The sequence below is a fragment of the Schistocerca piceifrons genome, chromosome X (genome assembly GCF_021461385.2).
Source record: "Schistocerca piceifrons isolate TAMUIC-IGC-003096 chromosome X, iqSchPice1.1, whole genome shotgun sequence".
Taxonomy (NCBI): domain Eukaryota; kingdom Metazoa; phylum Arthropoda; class Insecta; order Orthoptera; family Acrididae; genus Schistocerca; species Schistocerca piceifrons.
The window spans coordinates 189,199,143-189,220,809 of record NC_060149.1 but is presented as its reverse complement, the minus strand read 5'-3'; the positions used below and the strand labels follow the sequence as shown (position 1 = coordinate 189,220,809).

The window sequence follows — 21,667 nt, the reverse complement described above, 5'->3', positions numbered from 1 at the left end:
TAGACAAGTCAGCGGTGAAGTAGTGGATTAGCACTGGAGATCATCAACCAATAAGCCAGAAAGCATACCACATGTCAGCAACAGAACATTGAATAATTCGGGCCAAGGTAGATAAAATGATGAAGAATGACATCATTCAGCCTTCGAAAAGCCCATGGATGTCACCAGTGGTTCCTGTTAGGAAGAAGGATGGCAGTTGGTGCTTTTGTGTTGATTACAGGAAGCTTGATAACTAAAAAGGATGTTTACCCTCTTCCATAAATTGATGATACACTAGATTGTCTGAAGGGGGCTAAGTTTTTCTCAACCATGGACATTTACACAGGATACTGGCAAATCAAAGTAGATGAGGCTGATCGTGAGAAAACTGCATTCATCATCCCTGAAGGCCTGTATGAGTTTAAGTTAATGCCATTTGGCTTGTGTAATGCACCAGCAACTTTTTAACAGATGATGGATAATTACTAAGTCGCCTGAAGTGGATGACGTGTCTTTGTTATTAAGATGACATTGTAGTGTTCTCAGAGACATTTGATGAACACATAAAACGACTGAGGGCCGTTCTTAAGTGTCTCCAACAAGGCGGACAGAAACTTAATCCAAGAAAGTCTCTCTATGGAGCAAAATAATTCAAAATATTGAACACCTTGTGTCAAACGAAGATGTCCGGTCAGATCCAGAAAAGGTGAGATCTATAATGGAATTTCCTATTCCTAAAAGTATTAGTGATGTGAGAAGCTTCCTCGGATTATGTTGGTATTACCGTCATTTTATCAAAGACTTTTGCATCAAAGCCAGACCACTCGAAGAGTTGTTAAAAGCCGATGCTAAATTTGTCTGGGGTAGTGCTCAACAAGATTCTTTCGATGTGCTGCAAAAAGCTCTGACGACTGACCCTGTACTTGTTCTGTATGATGAGAGAGCACCTACAGAACTACACACAGATGCCAGTAGGCATGGGATCGGTGCTGTTCTGGTGCAAATTTCAGATGGAAAAGAGAAGATTATAGCCTATGCTTCTAGGATACTTACAAAAGCCAAGAGAAACTACTCAACTACAGAAAGAGAATGTCTTGCTGTGATCTGGGCCATGTGCAAATTTTGACAGTTGTTACAGACCATGATTCACTTTGTTGGTTGACAGGTCTTAAGGATCCAACAGGGCAACTCACCTGGTGGGCACCAAATCTTCAAGAGTATGACATTACCAAAGTGTACATTAGTGGAAGAAAACACCAAGATGCCGACTGTCTCTCAAGAAACCCTGTGCAAGACCATCAAGACTTTGATAAGATAGTGGCTGTCTCGCTGCATTCCAGGATCTCTCTGCTGAGCAGAAGGAGGGTGCCAAGATATCTCGAATTATGCTTGCCTTAAATTGGTCAAAGGATGTGAAAGGACAATTTAATGTAGTTAATGGATTACTTTGAAAGAAAAACGTCGATCCATTTGGAAAGAGGTGACTACCAGTGATTCCTAAACACATGTGCTTAGATGTTCTACAGAAATTCCATGACATACCTGATGCCAGACATTTAGGATTTATTAAGACATACAATAGGATCTACAAGAGATTTTTCTGGTTAGGTTTATTTAGAGTGTTTGTCATTATGTGTCGCACTGTCAAGAGTGCCAGAGAAAAACGGCAGTTCCTCAGAAACCACCTGGCTGACTCATACCAATTCCATTAGCCAAAACGCCTTTCCAGCATGTTGGGATTGACCTCCTCGGATGATTTCCAATGTCTGCTAGTGGCAATAGACGGATTATTGTTTGCACTGATTATCTAACACGCTATGCCATTACAAAAGCCATGAAAACAGCCGAAGCATTTGAGGTAGCCAAATTCATAGTGGAAGACATTGTATCAAAATGTGATGCCCCAAGGATGTTCATTACAGATCGAGGGAAAGTTTTTGAATCAAATCTTGTGACAGAGATAAACCGTCAGCGCAACATTACTCATCACATGACGACTGCCTACCATCCGCAAACTAAAGGGCTTACTGAACGCCTTGATAAGACCTTGGCCGACATGCTATCAATGTTCATCAGTGTTGAGCAGAGCAACTGGGATGAGGTGCTGCCTTTTGTGATGTTTGCCTACAACACCGCCAAACAAGACACCACAGGATTTATGCAATCTTTTCTTGTGCATGGGTGTGACACAACTATGATGATGGACACTGTGTTTCCATTACATCCTGATGATGTGGACGATGACTACATCGACCACGTGTTAACCAGAGCTGAGGAAGGCAGTTAGCTTGACTCCGCACGCTGCAAGCTCAAGAAAATGATCACTGAAGGTATGACGCGAGCCACCGCCCTGTTGTCTACCAGCCTGGTGACCTCGTCTGGATCTTCACTCCTGTTCGGAAGGTTGGTGTCTCTGAGGAGCTCCTCAGGCGTTACTTTGGACCTTATAAGGTTGTAAAAGAGTTCTCTGACGTTACTTATGAAGTTGAAGATTTCGACCCTGACACAAGACGACGAAAGATCAAAGATGCAGTCCACGTTCTTCAAATGAAGCTCTATAAGGATCCCCCAACCCAGGGTAAATGCAAAGCTCCAGCAACAGGCAACAAGCGGAAAGGTGACAAAGAGCGTAGCACCAAAGGAAGTTCTGAGAAGATCACCACCAGGGCGAACATCAGTCATCGAGAGTCGGAGTATGCAGGATCGATGACTCTTCCCAGACTAGGAGGATGTAACACCGAGACGCTGTTCTCTTATGGAGGGAGCAGTGTCGCAGAGGAAGCTGAGTGGGACAGTAACCATGGTGTAGTGGTTATGATACTAGATTGTTGCATGGTGGGTAGTGAGTTCAAAACTCACCCGAACTGTAAAATTTTAATTTCTATATTTGGTTCAATACATTCTAGAAGTATCCAGAAATGTCAAGAATCATTGTACTGGAATGCTCTGTAACTGTATATATACCGTATGTGTTCTGGCTGGAGGGAGTTCGCTCTGTGCTCTTGTTTGTGCAGGTGCTAAATAAACCTTTGTTAAGTGAAGTTAGTGTTGATCATTCATCTAATTACACCTTCTTCTATGCAACAATATTATGAAAAGTAAAGTTGGTACTCACCATATAGTGGAGATGCTGAGTTGCAGATGGGCACAACAAAATGGCTGTCACAGTATAAGCTATCAGCCAACAAGGCCTTTGTCAAAAACAGATGACAAATACACACACACACACACACACACACACACACACACACACACACACATATGTGTGTGAGTGTGTGTTTGTCATCTATTTTTGACAAAGTCCTTTTGGCCAAAAGCTTATATTGTGACTGTCTTTTTGTTGTGCCTATCTGCAACTCAGTATCTCTGCTATATGGTGAGTAGCAACTTCTTTGCTTTTCATAAAAACTTCTAACACATATACAGGGTCCAAAAAAACTACACATACAGATCTGTAGTGTATTTAGATGTGAGAGAAATAAACACTTTTTTATGTGAAAAAAAAAAACACATGTGCGCAACTGTTCGATTTGAAAAGTTGAGCCAGTACTGTGGCCATTAAGTTCTTTTGATCTCACTCCTATGGATTCCTTTTTGTGGGGAGAGATGAAATGTGAGATGTACGAGACACTGATATGCACTCCAGATGAGCTGGTTACCCATTTGATTGCAGACTTATTTGTGAAACACCTAGTTGTTTTGAACAAGTTAAACAACCACAGATGCCAGTTGTGCATTAATGCAAATGCACAACATTTTCACCAATAGCACTAAAACAATATTCATCATACAGTACTTTGGGCACAATCTCTAAACATCACTAGCGTTGAAATCTTCATGAACCCCTAGTGAGGAAAATGTTAACCTATGCAATTTTTGTCACATAAAAGAGTGTTGCTTTTTATCTCTTCTAAACACTCCAAAAGTTTTTATACATAGATTTTTACAACCTGAATATACAACTCTGTATTTGTGTGCATTTAATTTAGCAATATACCAATTTCATAGGTCTGTGAAAAAATTATGTAGCAAAAATGGATTTAAAATTAAACTGTCCAAATGCTTATGTGGTAGGCAGAGTATGCACTACCTGGAACTTTATGCTGCTGTCAAAAATGAAGTGCTTTGCCGAGATAAGAGATACACTGACAGTGTATTGCACTTCCAAAGATTTTAATGAAGTATAGTGGAATCAAAGTCTGTCTATATCAGGCATATAGAACATAAGTCAAATTTTTTTTTAATTTGTGCTGCTTGTGAATATTTAGTGTCGTAGCATTATTAAATTGTGGATGTTTTAAGTAAATGTTTTTTAATAATGTAGCATTAGCTCAAAATGTACTATCTTATGAAGAATACAAAAAAAGCAGAATGACTCATCTAGAACTACCATTCTGGAACCATAAAACTGTGCAGTTTCATCTGAAGAAACAAATTTGATATCTGCACATCAGAAGTTAATAAGGTTACAACAGTACACTGTTTGCTTTTTTTTATAGGTCCAATATTTGGCAAAGTGTATATAGATTATAAATATTCCCATACAATACCTATAGATGGGCGCAAAAGAAATAAACAATTGACATGTTTTCTTCTATATATCCCAGTACAGAGTGCTAACAGGAATTTTCAATTTTCAGTTCCCAAGGCTCATACAGTTTAGGAGAATCTCAAAAAAAAAAAAAAAAAAAAAAAAAACTGCTGAGTAGTGGTGGCTGTGCACTTTCCTGCCTGATGTTATTTACTGCTTCTTACAAGATTGTTGCATCAGGATACAAACCCTGCTCTGAAATTTGTATGACAATGTTATGTATGTGATAATTGAAACTATATCATGATATTACATTAATGCCTAATAGAGTCATAATTATTATTTTTTATTTTATTACCTGACTTATTTGGTAAATGGCCAGCTTCAGAGGCATTTCAAATAGTGTTTTTTTTTTATTTTTATTTATTTATTTTTTTAATAGCACAGGACAAAGACAACTGCTGGTAACATTCAAGTAATTATTCACTTATATAAGCATGGCAATCAGCAATTAATTTTTGGTGTTGTGCAATTGGCTAGGGTGTTGCACTTTACACCCATGGATAATAACATTAATGTCAATGAAATTCCACAATGTATGTGACGGTATTGTCAATACATAATATTCTCTTATGTTTCATCTGGTATTGCAAATGGCCTTCCTTGGGGTGTTTTGCTTTACTGCTGAATGACAAAAACTGTACTTCTTATATACCAGTAGAAGAAGCTGTTTTCGTAATTTGATTGGGTATTGAGAATGAGGAGGAGGGGCATTACATGTCACTTATTGGCATTTTCTGTATTTGATTCCACTGGTGGAAATAGGCAAATGAGAAATAGACAGCAGTTATGGCGTGGCACTTGCTTACTTGCTCATAGTGCTGGCTGAGGCACACCAGTACTTTGAATACCAACAGTCCCTATGGTCTCCCACATAACTTTGTGTCTTGCTTTCAAGAGCTGTCATCCCTCAGCAATGTTACTGCTGGCAGCCAAGACAACGGAAGTCTGCACCCATCTTCTCTATTCATGTTTGCAAGTCACTTGGTTATTTCTACCCTTCTCCAACCTTCTTCCTTGAGATAAGAGGCTGTTTTGCCATTACATAGGCTTCTCGAAATGTTACCTGTTTTCTGTACTCATCCAATGCTCTGCCAGCAATGACTTGTGGTGTTGGCTTAGGTGTATGAATCTCTCATGATCCGATACCTGTGTGCTAATCAGTTGCTCCATCTCATCTAAATACACCAGTCCACATCGCAGCCGATTTCGTAGACTCCAGCAGTAAGTAGCTTGTCGACTGCATCTTTTGTTGACCGAATACATCTTTTGTTTCCTCTCTACTTCATAAAATTGGCTTGATACCTGCTTGATGGAATATTTTGCCCACATATTCAGTGACCCCTTGTAAATATGGTAGGGATTTCTATTTCTACCAGTAACAAGAAAAAAGGCAAATACCAATAAATGACAGCCAACAGCTCCCCCCCCCCCCCCCCCCCCCTCAGTACCCCGTCAGTTTTTTCTCATTCAGCAGTAAGCCAGTAAGCAAACCACCCTGAGGAAGGCCATTTGCAACAGTGGTCAAAACATTCTGGAATTTTATATATTGATAATCCAGTCATGTACCCTGAAGAATTTTATTGACAGTGACAATGTTTGCAGAAGCTTACACTTACAACCAATGACCGAGCGAGGTGGCATAGCAGTTAGCACACTGGACTCGCATTTCGGAGGACAGCGGTTCAAACCCTCATCCGGCCATCCTGATTTAGGTTTTCTGTGATTTCCCTAAATCACTTCAGGCAAATGCCAGGATGGTTCCTTTGAAAGGGCATTGCTGACCTCCTTCCCCATCCTTCCCTAATCCGATGGGACGGATGACCTCGCTGTTTGGTCCCTTCCCCACAACCAACCAACCAACTTACAAACAACATTAATGTTATCAACAATTGTCTTGGGCATGTGCTAAAGAAAACAGTAAATATAAAATGGCACTGAAGATGTTCCTGACACTAGTCTGGAAATAAAATAAAAAATTAAAGTACCTTGTATTGGGTAGTTTATGTTAGGCTATTTCAGGAAGAACGGCAAATATTTTAGCTGGTGGCATTATTGACTAATTCAAATAAAACATTCCATGTAATATATGCCCAACTGTTACTGGTAATAGTGATGTGTTAGAATGCAACACTTACAAATACTCATGGAAGGTGTTGCGCAAAGCAAAATGATTAAGCTCGAAGTTGCTTTTCATAAATTCCCCTTCCTACCTCAATGCACTTTCTAACTCTCTTGGCAACACCAAATGATCAATTTGTGTCTCATGTTTACTTTTTCTTTGTTAACTTTGTTTCAACCACCTTACAGGTAACATCTTAAGGGGTAAGGTTAAGGGACCTCAGTGGCCAAGAAACATGACCATTTCTGCTGATCCATCTTCCATGGAATGTTAGGTTTAGAGGACGCGTCACCTGATGATTAGAATGTGCAGGGCCACTCTCATGCTAGAAATCAAAGGAAGCTCTTGCAATAATGCTAGAAACTCATTTTTGAGGAAGTCTAGCTCCTGTTAGACAATGTAGTAACACAACAGGCCCAATCAACTGACTGTTTATCATGGCACACTACACATTTACATAGAGGCATTCTTGAAAATTGGCCTCCTCAAAGGCACATGGGTTTTGTCACACCACCAGTGTAAGTTACGCACATTATTGATACTGTTGTGAGTGGAAATGGCTTCATCAGTACACAGTATTAATGAGGTTACTCAGTGATTTTCAATTAATCAGTGACTAAATTCCAGTCGCCTACTTTCATCTCCTTCTTGGAGGTATTGAATCCACTGTAAATGATAAGGATACAGGCCATGCATATGTAATATCCACCATATTCCTGTATGCTGAACACTGATATGTGCAGAAATTCTGTGTGTGCGTGTTGAAGGACTATGATCTACCAACTGAATAATGTTTTCCAGTTCATCAACAGTTTATTTATTTGCATGTTCAGATGAAATACAGTTGCTGGGCACTGCATTAGTCTGGCACAATTTAGTGAAAATGTGAGTGAACCATGTAGAATCTAGTATTCTGCTGTCAGGAAATTGATTGTCATATTTTCTTCAAGCAGCAGCAGTGATTCCACTACAAAACCCATACACGAATACCATATTAGCATACTCAGAATTTTTAAATCTGTGCAGCATGGTTAAATGATACAGTAGAATTGGCCAACAAATCATAATCACAATAACAATTGACAAAATCTCAAGTAAAACTTCCTAGCTGGAACTTCAAAGCAATAATGGCAATCAATAAATAAACCCATAGCAACTGGAGAAGCAATAAGTGATATAAAAACTTATCTATTTAATCAGCTGTGTCTCTCTAACCATTAAATATTGGACACACAACATGAAATGTCTTATTTGAATTATTCGCACTATCACCTCCTAAAGGAGGCTCCAGTCTTCATCTGGCCATCCTGGTTTAGGTATTCTGTGGTTTCTCTAAATTACTTCAGGCCAGCCAACTGCCTTTCCCATCACTGTCAAACTAGACCTGTAAGTATCTCTGTATGTGTGCCAACATAGTGACACTTTTCCTCAAAAAGCAAGATTATCTGATCTAAAATAAAGCAGTTTGTTCTGGAGTACATCATCTTAATTAAAACATTTGGCAAAGATGACATTTCATTACAGATCAAAAAGTTTTATAATATCTTATGGTAGTTGCAAAAGGATGCATTCTTACTCACGCAATACACATTTTTCTGCTCTGCCTGATGCACTGAACATGAACAAATTTATACACAAAATGTTATTTAATATTGGTCGGAATCAATAAGCCAGCAGCATTTGCATGGAATTTTATTTTTTGAATTTTTGAGAATTAAGGACTAAAATGTTTCCTGTGATCCAATGAAATGAAATGATCATATGCCAGTACTGGCCTGGAAACCCTCTCTGGGGTTGTTCGGCTGCCTGGAGCAAGTCTTTCTATTTGACACCATTTCAGTGACTTGCATGTCTTTCTAATGAAGATGAGATAAAAGATTAAGATTACACAAACACACTGTCCCCGAGCAAACAAAACCTCCAACTTTGCCGGGAATTGAACCCAATGCCGTGCAATCTCTAGTGGCTGTGACACTAACCACCAGACCATGAGGTGCAGGCCATGATTCAAAGAGTGGGATTCTTGTGCTTGGCCGTTAAAAGAATTTAGTCATTTCTTATAATTCTTGCCACAAATTTTAAGGCCCTTTGCACATGATTTATATGGGTTAATGAAAGCTCAGTGTGGAATAACAATTCTTGAAACACTGTTATTATATTTCTTAAATTTTCAGTATAATTACTGTGAAGGAATCTCTCAATGGAACATTCTGTTTCACTGGTGATACAGTTCTGTCGCTGCAAGAAGCATGCAATTCAGACCATAATGTTTCAGGTTCCCTGATAATATCTTATAAGATGTACAAACACAGGCCTAGAAGTTAAATTTTGTTTCTTCACTGCACTCAAAATGTAATGACAATTTTTCTACTTGCTGGACGTTACAGGATTTGAAAATATCAGTGGGCTACACTATGTCATCAAAAGTGTCTGGACACCTAGCTCAAAATGACTTACAAGCTCATGGCACCCGCCATCAGTAATGCTGGGATTCAATATAGTGTTGGCCCACCCTTAGACTTCATGACAGCTTCCACTCTTGCAGGCAGACATTCAATCAGGTGCTGGAAGGCTTCTTGGGGAACGGCAGCCCATTCTTCATGGAGTGCAGCACTGAGGAGAGGTATCGATGTTGGTCCATGAGGCCTGGCACAAAGTTGGCTTTCGAAAACATCCCAAAAGTGTTCTACAGAATTTAGGTGAGGATCCTGTGCAGGCCAGTCCATTACAGGTGTGTGTGTGTGTGTGTGTGTGTGTGTGTGTGTGTGTGTGTTTTTATAGATACAATACACGACTGTTTTTGAAATGGTGTAGCTTGCAACTAATACACTATGTGATCAAAAGTATCCGGACACACCCAAAAGCTGGCCGTTGTGGCCGTGCGGTTCTAGGTGCTTCAGTCTGGAACCGCGTGACCGCTACGGTCGCAGGTTCGAATCCTGCCTCGTGCATGGATGTGTGTAATGTTCTTAGGTTAGTTAGGTTTAAGTAGTTCTAAGTTCTAGGGGACTGATGACCACAGATGTTAAGTTCCATAGTGCTCAGAGCCATTTGAACCATTTGAACACCCCCAAAAACATACGTTTTTCATATTAGGTGCATTGTGCTGCCACCACCTGCTAGGTACTCCATATCAGCGACCGCAGTAGTCATTAGAAATTGTGAGAGAGCAGAATGGGGCTCTCCGCGGATCTCACGGACTTCAAATGTGGTCAGGTGATTGGGTGTCAATTGTGTCATACATCTGTACATGAGATTTCCACACTCCTAAACATCACTACGACCACTGTTTCTGATGTGATAGTGCAGTGGAAACGTGAAGGGGCACGTACAGCACAAAAGCGTACAGGCCGACCTCGTCTGTTGACTGACAGAGACTGCCAACAGTTGATGAGGGTCGTGATGTGTAATAGGCAGACATCTATCCAGACCATCACCCAGGAATTCCAAACTGCATCAGACTGCACTGCAAGTACTATGACAGTTAGGTGGAAAGTGAGACAACTTTGCTTTCATAGTCGAGCAGCTGTTCATAAGCCACACATCACACCGGTAAATGCCAAACAATGCCTCGCTTGATGTAAGGAGTGTAAACATTGGACAATTGGACAGTGGAAAAATGTTGTGTGGAGTGACGAATCATGGTACACAATGTGGCGATCCAATGGCAGGGTATGGGTATTGCGAGTAAAATTCAGAGGCAGTGGTGTTATGGTGTGGTTATGTTTGTCATGGAGGGGGCTTTCAGCCCTTTTTGTTTTGCATGACACTACCACAGCACACGCCTACATTGATTTTTAAGCACCTTCTTGCTTCCCACTGCTGAAGAGCAATTCGGGGATGGTGACTGCATCTTTCAACACGACCTAGCACCTGTTCATAGTGCACGGCCTATGACGGAGTGGTTAGAAGACAATAGTGGGTGTGCGTAACACAGCTTAACCTTTGCTATGTACTAAATGCTTCTCCTCTCTATTTTATTGATATGTGAGGTGTTGGTGAAAAATAACAAGAGATTAATGTTTACAGTTAATTATGACTGTATGATATTTGTGACATTTCAGCTTCCTTGAAGGCCATGAATTTTTAAAGATATTCAGTATTATATGGGACTGTCATATATGAATTTCTTGTTTATAGTATTAACTGATTATGAAGATTGCTGACAGCTGGAAAACTGTTTTAATTGTTTATGGCTTCACTCTTTTCATGTGCCTTCTTCTAAGTTTTTGTATCCTTACATATGATAAGTACTGGAAATTTAATTTGAAAAAGCAAATGTAAAAAGAATTCATATTGGTATTTTAACTAGAATGAAGTACTTATGAAACACTTCTCTATTTTGTGACATTAATTAATTTGATGCTATTTATTTTTCTTGGTATATTTAAGCTTAATCTCTTATTCTCTTCCTAATGGCTTCCATTAATATAATTACTTCCAGTTGGTTGATTGGCTGGTTGATCAGCTGTTTGAGCATTCAGTATTCACATTTTCAGCACCTTTCCTTTAGTGTAAAATTTACAATATCTTTGTTTTTACTACACTTGAAGCAAGTCACAAGACAAAATTCTACTCAATTGATAATGAAATAAAAATGTAACAGTATTTAAAATTGTTTCTGATGTACATGTGGATCACTGCCCATCAACCAAATAAAGATATAAGGCATAATTAAATACACATATGTTTGTGGCTTACTGATCATGCAACATCAGGGATGAACCAGACCTTCTGCAGCACAATGAAATCTCCTACTTAATAGCTTAGGGAGGAGTTATGATAATACACAAAAGCTTAAAATGTCATTTCACACTCATCCTGAAGTGGCACGGAAGTTCTCATTTATGTCAAGGTGTGCTCTACTACCAGCATATAAGTAAAACTGGTTAAAATATGTTTTACTGAAATTAGTACATCACAAGTTTAACCAACATAGACAATCATGAATATGCAAGTATGTTAAAACAACTTCATCTCTTTTTATTGCTGGATGGAGACAGCTGTTTGTATTGATGCCGACTTCAAATTTCACAGCTTATTATCAGTTATAAGCAATAAGCGTTTTCCCATTGGCTCATGAACATATAATTCAACAACACAGTAATGGTATGCAGGGGGATGGCACACTATATTTTGGTCAGCTCCCCAAAAGTTTCCTTATTCATTCCATCTATTTTACTTCTCTCGACTCCAACATGGGAGGTATGCAGCAAAATGTCACTACCTTATCTTGCTACTGCAACTGATAAAGAGTATCCCAAATGCTCCAGAGCCTCTTTTGCTGCAGATATTCCAGGGCTGCAGGACATCATGACATTCAGCATAAAAAATAGCAAATTCAGGAGATGTGGTCAGTGAATACAATTGTACATCACACACAATTCACCTGCTTTGACTCGCTTTTGTGTCTCCAATTTCAAAATCATAGCTTTATTTCATAATCTCACAAAATTTGAATTTAAAACTACGATTTGAAGTACAGGGCTTACTCTACTGCTTTACATTGAAAAACCTTCTAGTCCTTTCTAAAAGTCAGGGCAGAGGCCTACTCTTACACTGAGGTAAAATATTTATGTCTGCTAAATTGTATTAGGTGCTGTTTCATTAGAAAATGAAATGGTCTTGTGGGGTTAGGGAATCATGCATATAAGATGGGCAACTGATGTTATTGGACAATGGAGTGATGTCCATACTTGCATGTATTATCAGGAGCTGCTGGAAAATGGATAATGCTTTTTCCCCAGCTTCAGCATATATGCCATGTATGAAGCTTGTTCTGTAAAACCAAGCAGTCAACCTAATGCTCTAATGATAGACTGCACATCTTAATATACGAAGTTCATGCAAATCCATGTATAGTACATCAATAATTATGGCAGAACAGAATGAAGCTTCTTAAAACTGTTGCCACTCCCCCCCCCCCCCTTTTGCCTCCCCCCATCACTAAATTTTGACACTAAGCATTTCAGTGTGTGAAGTGGATTCACCAATCTTGCTTTAAGGTATCTCAAATGTGGCAGCCAATACGCCTGTTGTCTGGGTTAAGACACAGGAACTCACCAAATTCTTAAAAGATAGAGGAGTCCCCTTATCGGCAAATCAGGTATGGAAAAAAACATTGTGTGAATGATTAAAATAGATGTCCACAAGTCAGTCTGCAGAAAACTTGAACCCCGTATTCTTCACCCATTTCTCCAGCTTTTTGAGCATCAGTTGAAGCTGATGACATGTGGCTGAATCACTGAAGAACAAAGAGAAAAATAAAGAAATTGCTCACTTGCAAAGAACACTCAACAGGACTTTACATCCAAATGATATACTATTAAAAGGTTAACACTTCTAATTCTTCCTTGGGGAGACACCATTCTTTTGAATAAAGTGATAAAGTGCTTCTTTGTATATAAAATGTGAATTATTAGGAAAAATGCTACATTCTCTCCTGATAGTCTGAACTTATCAATTTGCAGTGCCATCTGCCTGTCTCTGATTGCACAGTGACATTTGCAGTTCCACTAGCTTACAGGCTCCCTGCTTTCCTTTCTCGAGGCCTTTAGGATAGATGTACCAGCAGTGGTGTGATGTAGTTCACCCACTCCCGGATGCTGCCTTCGTGTACAAATATCACTAGACGGATGTACAGTGTTCAGCTTGCTCTGCTGACCAATTTTGTGAGATTCCTTTTAGGACAGCTCTTTCCACAAGGTGTAACCAGATTGGGAATTATCTCCCCGAATCTAAATTGGTACTAGCTTCCCAGCAATCAGTGCCTGCAAGAGCAGGCAAGTGAACTGAAAGACAGCAATAGCTGAAAGGGTCCTGTTACTGAGCCGATGACCATGTTGCCAAGCTGAAGTGTGCCATTTGGCCTAGGCAGAGTGATGTTCTCAAATTCTTGGCACGTGGAGCAAGCATAGTGGGAGGGGTCAGGGGGATGGGAGGGGGGGGGGGGGGGCAAACAGTATGTTGGGTATTAAAATCCTCAAGGAGAGGAAACTCCCAAGGAAGTACCTCAATGTTCTATAAATGAAACAGTAAAAAGCCATCTCTCTGGCAATTGAAACACCTCATTAAATTTGGTATGCATTATTGAACCTCAAAAGGCATATATGTATTTAGATATATGTCATCTTTGTGTATTCCCATAATGGACGTATGTTGTTTTAAGACGAATGCTGCTGTTTTCTCCAAAACACAAGTTACTTCCTTTTCCCTCCTCACAACTACTCTTCTTGTGACTCTTTCACATCTACATTGTGATATCACAACGCTCTTATACAACTTGAAAGTTCTGAGCAGTTATAAAACAATGAAAGTGTCACTAGCTTTATTTATTTTTAATGTTGTAGTCTTTATCAGAAGAATGTCACTACCCACTCTTTTCACATCTTTCAGCATACCTGCTATTACTTCATCACTGCTTCTCTCTTCACATCCACTTTCTACCTAAAGCCTATTTTGTATTAAAAGATGAATTTTATTTTGGAACTTCAACATGTTAGTACAACTGAGAAAGAACAGGCAGACCTGTAGAACCATGAAAAGATCACCCAAAGAAAATTTACAATGCCAGGATATATGCAGAGTGATAAATCAAAAAATGAATATCTGTGTTATGGTAAGTGTCAGTGCAGTACCTGAACTTTTACTGAATAACAGTATTCAGATAAATATGCTGTTGTATAAAAAATAGCACACATACCTTGCTTCTCCAAATTCCAGGACGTTTGTTATGATACAATTTTGCATACATATAAAGATCTGCAGAGCTTTCAAATTTAAGTTGTTTGAACATAGTCATCAAGCAACAGAAGGTAGCAGCCTCTGTTCCTCCATACCTGAAAGAAACCAGAAACAATATATTATTTTATTTCTTTGGAGCATAGTCATCTATTTTTACATATTTTAAAATGATTTAAATATTACATTACAATTTCTACCCAGGCATATTTTACATCTTGATTTGTATTGTTGACTAATAAACTTTTTGCCTATCTTCATCAATTTTTAATTGTTTAATTTCCTTTTTTCTCATTTGGAATTTCAAATGGCATTTAATTTTTATGTCAGTTTTGAGACACCACAGACACAAAGTAAGCTATAGAACTGCGGAAAAGGTGAAATTACAGTATTCTATTACACTAAACAAAACAAGTAACAGAGAGACACTGCCTCAAAAAAAACTGGTTATATTACAACATAAAAGGAGATTTCTCTACTACACCACCGAAATTCTTGAGTAATGAAGCACAGTGTTATAATGGTTGCATACCTGTCTACAATAACAACAGGTCCATTCTGAAATCGCAAATGCAGTTCCTGTACCAGCATGATCAGTTGAAAAACTGTACTGACTGGACTGCAGTTATGAGGCCAATTTGGACACTGAATAATTCGTGTTGTAAGTTCATAGTCATCTTGGAGTGACTGTAGTACAACATTCATTGTCATACAGGTCTCATTTTCTGCAGTGTCCACATACTTCACTTTGAAATTTTCACAATCAATTTCTTCATTTTCTATAGGCCAGAAAATTCCAAAGTCCTAGAACCAACACAGATGGAGGAAGCAACAGTTAATAACACTCATTCTCACTACTGCAGGGAAAAAATATACAGTTTTTAAAATGTTGCATTTACTTTTAGTCACAGTGCTTGAGAAGATTAAATATTGTGAAATTACTGAAATGCATTAACACTAGAATAAGTTTTTTCTGATAGAAATACACATCATAAAATGTTCATCAACATCCTACTTTGGAATAGTTTCATCTCTTTTTTGATAGCCTTTCCAACTAAATCATCTTTTATCTTCATTACTTTTCACCCACCCTTACATTTGCTCTTCAAAAGCTATGTTCCAGTGGTTGGAGGAGGACAAATAACACAGCAAAACTATTTTCATACCTTTCTTCTCATTTACAGATATTATGAGTAAATGATTGTCAGTATGCATCGGTAAAAAACTAAATTTCTTTAAATTTATTCTTATAGTACAGGTAAGTTTTGGAAATACCTAGCACAAACTATTTCTGAAAGTGATTCATCATCTTCCACAAATTTAATATGGAATCTAACTGGTATCCCATCAGGTCTAGTGGTCTTTCTTCTATTGGTTATCTTCCATCATTTTTACGTTGCATTCAGCACTTATTTCTCTATTATTTTTGCATCCCTCTGATGAAGGGAGGTACAAGCTGTGGTATGATGCTCTTGGGTGAAGCAATCTGAGAAGATACACTTACTGAACTATAGGCAATAAAATCATCGTAACTTCTGAACAGTTTGATGATGATGATGATGATGATGATGATATTTGGTGTGTGGGGCACTCAACTGCACAGTTACCAGTGCTCATAGATATTCCCAACCTTTGCACAGCCCAATCTCGCCACTTCCATGAATGATGATGAAATGATGAGGACAACACAAACACCCAGTCACCTTGAGGCAAGTGAAAATCCCTGACCCTGCCAGGAATCAAACCTGGGACCCCCTGCTCGGGAAGCAAGAATGTGACTGCGAGACCACGAGCTGTGGACCTGAACAGTTTGCAATAGGACGTTCAAACTGCACGGTTGGCTGCAGAGCATGACGGGAATTAGTATGGTTTGGTTTAGTGACAAAGCCCACTTTCTTTTGGATGGGTTTGACAAATAAGAAAATTGGCGCAACTGGTACATCTGGGGGACTGAGAATCCACATTTCACAATCAAAAAGTCTCTTCAGCCTCAATGGGAAACTGTGCGGTGTGCAATGTCCAGTCATGGAAAAATCAGTGCGATATTTCTTGACAACACGGTGACTACCGAACGATATGTGAAGGTTTTGAAAGATGACTTCATACTCTTTGTCCAAAGTGACCCTGATTTTAACAAGATGTGGTTCATGCAAGATGGAGCTTGACCCCATCAATTCAGAAGAATATCTGATGTCCTGGAGGAGCACTTTGAGATCTGCATTCTGGGGTACCCAGAGGCCACTAGCATGGGCCTTGATTAGCCACCTTTTTCTCCGGATCTGAATACATGTGACTACTTTTTTGGGGGCTGTATTAAAGACAAGGCATACAAAAATATTCCCAAAACCATTTCTGAGCTGAAACCAGCCATTCAAGAGGTCATTGACAGCATCGATGTTCTGGCACTTCAGCGGGTCATGCAGAATTTCGCTATTTGTCTGCACCACATCATCGCCAGTGATGGCAAATATATCGAACATTTCATAACCTAAATCCGAATATCTGTAGTGATGTAAATATGTTGAATAAAGTGTTTGAATGCTGTTGTTTGTAACTAATTTACGTTTATTTCATATAGTTCAATAACTGTCACCCTATAATATAATCTCTAAGTATCTTCGCAAGTCACTTATGTATGAAATCGAGAGTTGGCATTAGCTCTGACTGCTGAGTAGACAGTTCTCTCCATTTGCATTCTTTTTAAGCGGAGGTATCTACAGGGTCTGTTCCAAAAGATCCACGAATAATTTTCTTAAAGAGATTTATTGCCTTTTAACAAAAAAACTTAAAATCTTTAAAGTTTATTTCTTCTGCATCTACAGATCACTGATACTTCACCTAGTTTACCTAGGATTCTGGTAAATCATCATTGGGAAGTACCTTAAGGTGGTGCACTGAAGTCTCTTTTCTCCCCTCCAATGACCCATGATGTTGTCCATTCAAGCTTCTCTTTATCCTTAGAAACAGAAAGAAGTCTCGTGATGCCAGGTCAGGGCTGTATGCCATTTCTGGCATGAAAATCTTGCATGACGAGAACTGTGTGGCTCGGAGCATTGTCATAGAAGCAGTTACTCCCGTAAAATATCTAGAAGTATGTTACGGAATGATTTAAAGTGAAGCAGCCATATAAAATTAATTGTAGGTAAGGCAGATACTAGAATGAGATCCATTAGAAGAAATAGCGGGAAGGTCGGGGAAGAAGGCCAGTGTTCACTCTGTCTGCTTGCCGGGGGGCCTCATCCGAGATGTGGAGGAGGCCCTACGGCGGCGATAGAGAGCACTGGGTGCACCCGACTGCAAATTGTTGCTCATGTCGGCACCAATGACTCCTGCCGTCTGGGTTCAGAGGTCATCCTCAGTTCGTACGGGCGGTTGGCGGAATTGGTGAAGGCGGAAAGCCTCGCTCGCGGGGTGGAATCAGAGCTAACAATTTGTAGTATCGTTCCCAGAACCGATCGCGGTCCTCTGGTTTGGAGCCGAGTGGAAGGCTTAAACCAGAGGCTCAGACGATTCTGCGGAGATCTGGGGTGCAAATTTCTCGACCTCCGCTATCGGGTGGAGAAATGTAGGGTCCCCCTGAATAGGTCAGGCGTGCACTACACGCCGGAAGCGGCTACAAGGGTAGCGGAGTACGTGTGGAGTGCACATGGGGGTTTTTTAGGTTAGAGAATCCCCTCCCTAGGCCCGACAAGACGCCTCCTGAGATGCGGCAAGGTAGGAGTAGGCAAAATGCAACAGGGAATAACAATATTAATGTGCTAATAGTAAACTGCAGGAGCGTCTATAGAAAGGTCCCAGAACTGCTCTCATTAATAAACGGTCACAATGCCCATATAGTACTAGGGACAGAAAGTTGGCTGAAACCTGACGTAAACAGTAATGAAATCCTAAACTCAGATTGGAATGTATACCGTAGAGACAGGCTGAACAGTGAAGGGGGAGGCGTGTTTATAGCGATAAGAAGTGCAATAGTATCGAAGGAAATTGACGGAGATCCGAAATGTGAAATGATTTGGGTGAAGGTCACGGTTAAAGCAGGCTCAGACATGGTAATTGGATGTCTCTATAGGCCCCCTGGCTCAACAGCTGTTGTGGCTGAGCACCTGAAGGATAATTTGGAAAATATTTCGAGTAGATTTCCCCACCATGTTATAGTTCTGGGTGGAGATTTTAATTTGCCAGATATAGACTGGGAGACTCAAACGTTCATAACGGGTGGCAGGGACAAAGAATCCTGTGAAATTTTTTTAAGTGCTTTGTCTGAAAACTACCTTGAGCAGTTAAACAGAGAACCGACTCGTGGGGATAACATATTAGACCTTCTGGTGACAAACAGACCCGAACTATTTGAAAAAGTTAACGCAGAACAGGGAATCAGCGATCATAAAGCGGTTACGGCATCAATGATTTCAGCCGTAAATAGGAATATTAAAAAGGGTAGGAAGATTTTTCTGTTTAGAAAAAGTGACAAAAAGCAGATTTCAGAGTACCTGTTGGGTCAACACAAAAGTTTTGTCTCAAGTACAGATAGTGTTGAGGATCAGTGGACGAAGTTCAAAACCGTCGTACATTATGCGTTAGATGAGTATGTGCCAAGCAAGATCGTAAGAGATGGAAAAGAGCCACCGTGGTACAACAACCGAGTTAGAAAACTGCTGCGGAAGCAAAGGGAACTTCACAGCAAACATAAACATAGCCAAAGCCTTGCAGACAAACAAAAATTACGCGAAGCGAAATGTAGTGTGAGGAGGGCTATGCGAGAGGCGTTCAATGAATTCGAAAGTAAAGTTCTATGTACTGACTTGGCAGAAAATCCTAAGAAATTTTGGTCTGATGTCAAAGCGGTAGGTGGATCAAAACAAAATGTCCAGACACTCTGTGACCAAAATGGTACTGAAACAGAGGATGACAGACTAAAGGCCGAAATACTAAATGTCTTTTTCCAAAGTTGTTTCACAGAGGAAGATTGCACTGTAGTTCCTTCTCTAGATTGTCGCACAGATGACAAAATGGTAGATATCGAAATAGACGACAGAGGGATAGAGAAACAATTAAAATCGCTCAAAAGAGGAAAGGCCTCTGGACCTGATGGGATACCAGTTCAATTTTACACAGAGTACGCGAAGGAACTTGCCCCCCTTCTTGCAGCGGTGTACCGTAGGTCTCTAGAAGAGCGTAGCGTTCCAAAGGATTGGAAAAGGGCACAGGTAATCCCCGTTTTCAAGAAGGGACGTCGAACAGATGTGCAGAACTATAGACCTATATCTCTAACGTCGATCAGTTGCAGAATTTTGGAACACGTATTGTGTTCGAGTATAATGACTTTTCTGGAGACTAGAAATCTACTCTGTAGGAATCAGCACGGGTTTCGAAAAAGACGGTCATGTGAAACCCAGCTCGCACTATTCGTCCACGAGACTCAGAGGGCCATAGACACGGGTTCACAGGTAGATGCCGTGTTTCTTGACTTCCGCAAGGCGTTCGATACAGTTCCCCACAGTCGTCTAATGAACAAAGTAAGAGCATATGCACTATCAGACCAATTGTGTGATTGGATTGAGGAGTTCCTAGATAACAGGACGCAGCATGTTATTCTCAATGGAGAGAAGTCTTCCGAAGTAAGAGTGATTTCAGGTGTGCCGCAGGGGAGTGTCATAGGACCGTTGCTATTCACAATATACATAAATGACCTGGTGGATGACATCGGAAGTTCACTGAGGCTTTTTGCAGATGATGCTGTGGTGTACCGAGAGGTTGTAACAATGGAAAATTGTATTGAAATGCAGGAGGATCTGCAGCGAATTGACGCATGGTGCAGGGAATGGCAATTGAATCTCAATGTAGACAAGTGTAATGTGCTGCGAATATACAGAAAGATAGATCCTTTATCATTTAGCTACAAAATAGCAGGTCAGCAACTGGAAGCAGTTAATACCATAAATTATCTGGGAGTACGCATTAGGAGTGATTTAAAATGGAATGATCATATAATGTTGATCGTCGGTAAAGCAGATGCCAGACTGAGATTCATTGGAAGAATCCTAAGGAAATGCAATCCGAAAACAAAGGAAGTAGGTTACAGTACGCTTGTTCGCCCACTGCTTGAATACTGCTCAGCAGTGTGGGATCCGTACCAGATAGGGTTGATAGAAGAGATAGAGAAGATCCAACGGAGAGCAGCGCGCTTCGTTACAGGATCATTTAGTAATCACGAAAGCGTTACGGAGATGATAGATAAACTCCAGTGGAAGACTCTGCAGGAGAGACGCTCAGTAGCTCGGTACGGGCTTTTATTGAAGTTTCGAGAACATACCTTCACCGAAGAGTCAAGCAGTATATTGCTCCCTCCTACGTATATCTCGCGAAGAGACCATGAGGATAAAACCAGAGAGATTAGAGCCCACACAGAGGCATACCGACAGTCCTTCTTTCCACGAACAATACGAGACTGGAATAGAAGGGAGAACCTATAGAGGTACTGAAGGTACCCTCCGCCACACACCGTCAGGTGGCTTGCGGAGTATGGACGTAGATGTAGATGTAGATGCTCAGGAGATGTAGTCCATCAACAAAGGGATTAACTTACAAAGTCCTCATTTGGTCAATACTTGAATATTGCTCAGTTGTCTGGGATCTGTACCAGATATGATTTATGGTGGAAATAGAGAAGATGCAAAGAAGAGTAGCATGTTTCATTACAGGTTCATTTAGTAACCACTAAAGTGACACACAGATTCTCAGCCAACTCCAACAGCAGACATTGCGAGGAAGGTGTTCTGTGTCATAGTGTGGATTGCTGCTAAAGTTCCAAGAGCGCACATTCCTAGAAGAGTCATCCAGTATACAGGGTGAACATTAATAAAACGAATAAACTGCAGGGACAGACATATGATTGAAAATGGAGGAAAAAAGGTCCTATGAACACGTGTCTGGAAATGCATCATTTCCACAGTAGATGGCGCTGACAGATGGAAGCTCCTCTGACCACATGCCACATGTTCCTTGTGTGTTGCAGACTGTTTGATTGACACAGTGCACTATAAGCTGCAAAATGGTCTGGTATTCATGTCAGTAACAAGCTAAGATGGTGATTGTGCATGGCCGTGCAGATCGAAACACGGCTATACCACAACAAGTACACTCACAGATATCAACCATGTCACACAACATTTCAAGCCCTTTTTGGGAATATGTATTATCATGAGTCCTTCCAGACAGATGAATGTGCAGGGAGG

At 40.1% G+C, this 21,667-nt stretch overlaps 1 protein-coding gene across 2 annotated transcripts in view; it reads right to left on the bottom strand.

The window, feature by feature from the left end:
* Positions 1-21,667, bottom strand: part of LOC124721448 (tyrosine-protein phosphatase 99A-like) — a 524,901-nt gene that overhangs the window by 13,518 nt on the left and 489,716 nt on the right. For both annotated transcript variants that reach the window (XM_047246429.1, XM_047246430.1), the window contains 2 exons: positions 14,965-15,236; positions 14,395-14,530 (listed from right to left, as the gene is read on the bottom strand). In XM_047246429.1, the coding sequence (XP_047102385.1) occupies positions 14,395-14,530; positions 14,965-15,236 (408 nt within the window). The remainder of the gene's footprint in view (positions 1-14,394; positions 14,531-14,964; positions 15,237-21,667) is intronic.